A 7,546-nucleotide genomic window follows, 5' to 3' on the forward strand; every position below is an offset into this window, starting at 1 on the left:
GATTATCATGGATTGTTACTTCACATAATTTGCCCTCTATTGTCATGATAAATTCTATTAAACACATTTTTTGTAGTGGAGTAACTGAAGCTCATTGTCTACACATAAAGTCACAAATAACTACAATTCCCAGAAGCCCCCTGGAGTTGGGGTCCAACCAATGGTTGGCAGCAAACGGCGTGACGGCACTCGCGTTGGTCCATTTATGTGCGAGCTTTTACAGCTCGTGCAGAGGGCTCGCGGTAAACTCTGTGAGAGAGGAGCACAGCATCCACGGCTTGTTGAAGGTGGGTGTGACAGACAGCATCTTTATTACCCTCCAAAAAGTCTACAGGAATTGTTTTTTTAGTCTGTAAGTACAAACATAGCTGAGTTCATGATGTTGTAAAGAGATGCAGCCGAGACAAGTTTAATATTTTAATGTTATAGGCATTATTTTTGGACGGTCTGTTTGAATTTTTGTTCATCCTTTTTTGTTGTGAATTGTGTGTTCGTTAGTGTAGCACTGGAGCTAACTAACACTGACTGATAAGTTGTAGGTGGATATCTTCGATTTAGTGAGGCTTTTAAAAAAAAAATCGTTTGGGATTATTTCAACGAAAGAAAAGACAGAAACGGCGCCTGGCAGTGTGCTTTATGGCGGGTGGTTCGCCTATTGTATGGTGGGAGACACTGGCACAGCACCGACAGACAGACAGACAGACAGACGAGGACAGACTTGGAGGACTTCTTTCATGTCGGTGAAATCGGTGGGCTGCGGCCACATTTTCCCAATTCTTATACACACCCTCCACCGCACTAGTGTGTATGTGTGTGTGAAAAGCTTTTTTTATTCGACATTTTCTGTGGAAGCAACCTGCCGTCAGCTCTTCTTTGTTTGCAGCTGCTAGTCACGTCGCTGTCAAAAGCGCCTTTGTTTGATGCTGCTTATTATGCTTGAGCTAATGACACCAGCAAACTGACTGAAACCTGTGTCTGAATGAAGGAGACGTATCGTCATTGTCAACGAGGACATTGTTAAGACGATGTCAGGCAACAGTTCAAAAAAATGCCAACCGTGGGTGGCAAATTGGTGTTTGCAAGGTGTGGGCATCTGCCAAATCTCATTCTAATTGGGTCAAAATGAGATTTTTATAGTGTTTTTTTGGATTTATATGGGAAGCAGACGTCAAATAAGAGACACATTTAGCTAGTTGGAAGCCTTTTATGCAATATCAGGGGAGGGGTCTTTTCTTTCAATGAGCCCAGCTGGTTTTGGTGATCGTTTATGACTCTCATTAACTACTTGACCAAATGACATGACAGCTGTTTGTCATTGTTCTATCACTTCCTCAGATTTATAGTCAATTTTTGAAATTTGGAAGTCTTTCAAATTATATATTTGTTACATTAGAGGATCAGTCTATACCAGCTCCCCCCTCCTGCATGGTTAGTCGGCTGTTGTTGTACACTTGTGTATTCACCCCCCCCCTCCTGTGGCTCAAACACATGGTGAAAAGAACAGGTGCTCCCTGATGATGATTTTCCCCAGATATTCTCATTGCTCACTAATCTGATTTCAGATGGTCTATATTGGCTGTTAGTAGGCCGGGTGTAGGCCTTGTCTGCACCTGGCACTGCCTGCCGTACCCACCCTGATCACAGCCTTTTGTTTCAACAAAATGTGGCTTGTGTCGTTCATTAACAATTAAGGCGGCGGTAGATGGGTCTCTGAAAGGCCTTCCTCTTGTCTAGTGAAGCGGCTCAATGGCTTGCAGATTGATCTGAATGTCACTGCTGCCACAAGTTTGAAGATAAACAATGGTGTGTGTGTCCTGCAGGCGTTGAATGCCTTTGCCGTTATGTGGATTGATGGGCGGTGGTTGGCTGCAGTGCTGAAGACGGCCATGGGGTGTCGACTGAGGGCCTTGTTTTAATCTGGCTTTTTTTGAAGGAGGTGGTTGCTAGGATATGCTGTGAAAGAGCCGCTAGAGGTCACTCATTTGAGAGGCATCTGCTAACATGAATTAATCAGACAGTAAATCACTGTCACAACAATTTGACTTTTTTCTTCAATTTTTCCCTTTAGGTAAATTGACCTGCAGCGCACTCTTAAGATGGCAGCCTCTGAAGGTGAATTATATCTTAAGTTTCTTTTTTAAAAATGTAAATCATTCTGAATAATGGTTCAGTGTGCTTTAATGTGTTGTCTTGCCTTTTTCTGTGCAGATATCCAGGTCAAAGAGCTCGACAAGCGGGCTTCTGGCCAGGCCTTTGAGGTCATCCTGGGTGCTCCTGCCCCAGACGCCAAGGGTGAGTTCCCCCTGTCTCCTCCCAAGAAAAAGGATGTCTCACTGGAAGAAATCCAGAGGAAGCTGGACGCTGCAGAGGAGAGACGCAAGGTAAAAATGTCTTCAATATAATAAATGTTGAGCCCAGATTGTCACAGAAACAAAAACATACATTTTTATTTATTTTAAAATCTGTAGCTCATCAGTTTCATACATTTGAATGCATGTGGAGGATGTTGGGTGGGAAAACTAAAATGTGATATTTTTTTTTTAACCGTGCTTTTTCAGAACCATGAAGCCGAGGTTCTGAAGCACTTAGCTGAGAAGCGTGAGCATGAAAAGGAAGTGCTACAGAAAGCTATGGAGGAGAACAACAACTTTAGCAAGATGGCAGAGGAGAAGCTCAATCAGAAGATGGAGGCCAACAAAGGGAACCGCACAGCAATTATGGCAGCGATGAATGAGAAATTCAAGGAGAAGGTTAGTGTTTCACATGATAGTAAATGGATACTCTAAAATAGTTTGCTGCCAGGATGTTGGGACTTAACCTTGCATTTTCATCTTCTGTTTAACAGGACAAAAAGTTTGAAGAGGTGCGAAAGAACAAGGAAACCAAAGAGAACTCAGAAGAAGGCACTTCGGAAGACTGAAAGTCACCAACGGGGGATTGTATAGGGTTTTTTACGTATCCAAAGATTGATTTATTTTTTGTTCGGCCAGTATTTTTGTTGTGTTCACTACCCACCTTTTTGAAATAAAACAAGTTCCACTTTGTGAATTTTTCAATTCTCCTGCTATAAGTGTACTTGCGCTGGTTTTACATGTGGATTATTTTCCCCCCTTGTCGAGTCTAATCCATCTGATATGTAGCTTGTCAGTGCAGCTTCTGCCCTTTTTGAAAATTAGCAGTGTGTACTTATCCTTTTTGAGGAAGCATGTTTCTATGCATAGGTCTTTTATCCCTGCCTATTTCATAGTGCATTTTGAAACTGTCCCTGTGAACCACACCTGTTCTCTGCACTTACTGTGTATTTTAAAAAAAACTACAAAAAAAAAGTAGCACAAGGTTTGATCAAGGCGTTGGCTGTTACACATACAGGTGTTTTAGTGCAGCTTTGCTACCCAGATTCTGCTAGTTTGCTCCTGCAGATCATGTTTTGTGCCACTGCTGATTCTTCGCTTTTGTAAAAATATTGGGGTTGTCTTCAAAGCACATGACTTCTTGCTGTACAGCTGTGAATTAACATGCCAGACATGTAAATGGATGCCATCTTGAATATCACTGAACAGGGGTCTACACATGGAATGCATAAGAGCAATACACTTTGGCATCTCAATAGATTCAGTGGCTAGTTGACTTGAACTGTTGTACTAAAACAAATTAAAAAAAAATGCAAACAAACTGTTTTGCTTGGTGTTGAAATTATTGTGTGTGTTGTCCTACTGTGGCAGGTTGAGCAACAAAGCATTTTCTCCATGAACAAATCCAGTTTATAAATGTCTACATTTCCATGTTTTCAAGCAGACACTGTAACCTCTCCAGTCAATGAGACTGAACTTATAAGGTTCAGCATTTCTTAATTGTGCTTCAATAACATGACAAACCGAAATATCTACTTTTTGGATATTGACTTGTAAAGTAATTGATCTTGACTGGTTATATATAAACTGCTACAGTGGACAGTACTGAAACGATGCTCAAATGTATGTTGCTCCCTGCTGGAGGAAAGGTGGAAAAACTGGCCAAAGACCCTCACAGCGTTGATAACATGTTCTATAGTCAGGTGTTAAAAATAATGGATCATCATCAAAGATCCAGTGAACAAATACATTTAGAAAGAGGTTTTTGCTGATTATAGATGTGTATCAGTGACATCACAACTAGTCCAGTCTGTGCATCAGCTTCATTAAAACTGCAGTCAGTGTCTCCCTCTGGTGGTGCTTTGATGAAAGTCCTGGATCAGTCACATTAAATGTGACGCCATATTAAGGATTCATGCACACAGATGTTTGTTGAATATGGAATTAATTTTATTCTGGTTGAATGTTGCTAAATATAACCTGATTAGAGGCTATGAACAAACCTGAAATAACAGAAACAAGACTTATTGTAATGATGTTGAGATAGAAAGTACTGAGTCGCACATACACTGTTTTAAACCGATCAATTTGCTTTATGAAAAGTGGGACATAGTAATTAAAGGGAGGGTTATTATTCATGGTTCCTTCAGTTTTACTCTGTATATTAGTCTGTATAAAAGTAAATGCCATTTTGGTGTCATGTCAAGTCAAATTTATATGGCCCAATCATAAATTTATCAAAAAGCGCTTTACAATCTGCACACCATATGGCATCCTCTATCCATAGAGCCTTGATTTAGATCAAGAAAAACTCCCAAAGAGACGTTTCAGCGGTTGTGCAAGAAGTATTCACATCATTTCATTCTTAAGTAACAATACCACAATAAAAATATTCAATTACAAGTAAAAGTCCCACCCTCAAAATCTAAAACTACAGAGGTATTAGTGACAAAATATACTAAAAGTATTTAAAGTAATAGTGGCCATTATGCAGAATGGCCCCTGTGAGGGTTGGATCAGTATTACTGATGCAGTAACATGTAAGCAGAACTACTGCTTTACATACTACTGGATAGTTTATCATCATCATTCCATATAAAATGGAAATACTCAAGTAAAATGTCTTCAGTAAATGTAATTCATTACTTTCCACAATAGAGTTTCAGATAGGCAAATGTCTACATAAACACTATGACAAAATCTGAATGGTGTGTTTTTTTGTTCATATGCTGTGGGTCTGTGTAGATAATGCTTTTTTAGTAATCAGTCTAACAGACCAGCAGAGGGCAATGTTGTTCTTTACTCCCTCTCTTTGCCTCTCTCCAAACAGCAATCATACCAGTTAAAATTACTATCTTTAAATCTTGGATTAAATCCATTTTTCCCTACAAAAAGCCAACTTTGTGGCCAACAGCCACAGCCAACCAATCTGTAACCACTACTGTTTCGTTGCATCATAGTGACTTTGTATGAGTAACTGACTAAATTTCTCAAAAAGTTGCATCATTGCATATGGCTTGCTTCCAGGAATCCATATGGTAAGAACCTAAAGTTGCTGATGTAGTCTTGAATTGTAGCGCTACGCAGTATGCTGAATGTGGTGCGAGACGTATTAGAAATACCACAATGTTAAAATATTCAATTAGACATAACATTCCTGTTTTCCAATTTTTATTTATGTAAAACAATACAAGTGTAATTGACAAAATGTGTGGTATAAAACTTGAAGTACTTATTATGCAGAAGGCCCTAAAGCATTATCCATACACATGTTTAAAACATTTATTATTGGATTGTACAAATGCCGTAAGCATCATTTTATTATTGCAGCTGCTCAACAAACAGAAAATTTCAAATTGTTTGACAAAAAAATCTTAACTCCAGGTCCACTTATTCACTTTTTCAAGGCCTTTCAACCATGTCTCTTACAATTTTCTCAATTCACTCAGTTGTCATGGAGATCAGTTGTCATCATATTACCAAAGTTCCAGACCTTGGATAATAAGAACCCTCATACATGTAATTAGAACAGATGATGACAGCTGGGCAAACTACATTTTGAAGACCTTGAGTGTTGCTTAAAAGCTCTTGAAAAAGGAGAGTAAGAGAACTTTGAGTTAAAGTTTCTTCATCTTTTCTTTTTTGGGAGGGCAAAGTACTGTTTCCATGGTGAAGAATGAATGTTCATGCTTAGTTGTAGGTAGTTTATACATTGTTTGTTGGTTTAATCTAAAAATGCATCATATTCTATAAAACAATCATGTGTTTTGAAATGTTATGAGTAAATTAGCTGTGAATTAAATGTAGTGGGGTAAAAAAAAATATGTGCAGTGAAGTAAAAGTATAAAGTTGCATAAAATGCAAATTTTCAAGTTCATGTACCTCAATTGCACTTCAACACAGTACTTAGCTGCTTTAAATTAGTTACTTTCCACCATAGTGAGGAGATGATAACATGAGAGTAGAAAGTAGACGTGTTGGGTCCATAACCCCTAGAACACCCTCAGGGACCCCTGGGAGTCCTAGATTGGGAGCTGCTGTCTCAGTCTGCCTATTAACTGTGAAATATCTTTTTAAGTCCTGTCGAACTGCTCTCAAACCACATAAACTCATATTAGAACCCCGCTGTCGGCTCCTCACAGAGAGTACCTGGCTGAACATGTTGGCTCCATAAAGTTTGATGAAAAACTATCTTTACTTGACACAACACTGCAGGCCTACACTTTCAATGATTTTATTCAGCTGGGCACAGTACTAACAGTGTAGATCGGGCACTCATTATGACTTATCACTTTCTGGAACACAGCCTGCAGAGAACTAATCACATGCATTTACTGCAATCAACCCTTGTTTTATTTGGCTATATTCATCTAATAAGGAAATGCAGAGCTACTCACTCTCTGCAGAAGATTCTCCATTTTAAATTGCTTTTAGGTATTTTTGGCTTGTGAACCCATTAAAGGTGCACTCCACTGATTTTACTCATAAAGAATAGTTTACTTCTCATGTACTACTACTACTCCTCCACCTTTTGTATATTGCCCTCTTTGGCTCAGGAAGAGAGTTGTTAAATCTAAGAAAATAACCCCAGATGATGTCATCGGCTTGGGTTTGGAGATTACACATTTATAATAAAAAAACCTTCGATACAAATGGTGTTTGAAAGACATGAACATCTCTTATTACAGCCATGGTGGGCCTTTAGAGGGTCTAACAAAAAGATGCCATTAATTGCATTATGGGAAGTGTAGGATTCAGTGTTTTAGCGGTGTGATTGATACTAGGGATTAAAAATTCTTGGCCTTTGCTGCTTCCAGTTTGACCACTCTTTTTCTCAGCCATGCCAGTAGCTCGATGGATGACATTGTTAATCGGGCAGAACATCCAGCACTTTGGTCCAGACTGAAATATGTCAACAACTATGGACCCTTTTTCACAGCTGACATGTTGACTTGTCAAATCAGGAAAAGCACAGGTGGAATTAATAACATGAATGATGGCTGAATTCCATCTAGGTGAGCCAGTTCCAGTACTCCGGTATTGTGCATGCTCACTCACTGACATGGCTTACTTACTTATGACAGTTAATGGAATGGAGCCATTGTTAATGGGATCATTTCCATCTGTGCTTTTACTGCTGTGAAAAAAAGATCCATTGGATGGATGAATCCTAATTATTCTGGTGATCCCCTCAC

The 7,546-nt window shown here is 39.2% G+C and overlaps 1 protein-coding gene across 2 annotated transcripts; it reads left to right on the forward strand.

Annotated features, from left to right (window-relative positions):
- Window positions 1-220: 220 nt before the first annotated feature.
- Window positions 221-3,048, forward strand: LOC121913666 (stathmin-like). 2 transcript variants are annotated; one of them, XM_042436396.1, is made up of 5 exons: window positions 221-287; window positions 2,069-2,112; window positions 2,209-2,381; window positions 2,559-2,750; window positions 2,846-3,048. In XM_042436396.1, exons 2-5 carry the CDS (start codon window positions 2,097-2,099, stop codon window positions 2,918-2,920), a joined length of 456 nt encoding a protein of 151 aa, XP_042292330.1. In that variant the 5' UTR covers window positions 221-287; window positions 2,069-2,096; the 3' UTR covers window positions 2,921-3,048. The 2 variants fall into 2 exon arrangements, with proteins under 2 accessions (XP_042292330.1, XP_042292331.1); XM_042436397.1 differs by having other exon boundaries at window positions 281-352.
- The last annotated feature ends 4,498 nt before the right edge of the window (window positions 3,049-7,546 follow it).

Source organism: Thunnus maccoyii, chromosome 15 (genome assembly GCF_910596095.1).
Source record: "Thunnus maccoyii chromosome 15, fThuMac1.1, whole genome shotgun sequence".
NCBI lineage: Eukaryota > Metazoa > Chordata > Actinopteri > Scombriformes > Scombridae > Thunnus > Thunnus maccoyii.

Coding starts and splice junctions, on each gene's coding strand:
- LOC121913666 (XM_042436396.1), top strand. Junction 2,382..2,558: donor CTGCAGAGGAGAGACGCAAG/GTAAAAATGTCT, acceptor GTGCTTTTTCAG/AACCATGAAGCCGAGGTTCT. Junction 2,751..2,845: donor ATGAGAAATTCAAGGAGAAG/GTTAGTGTTTCA, acceptor TCTGTTTAACAG/GACAAAAAGTTTGAAGAGGT.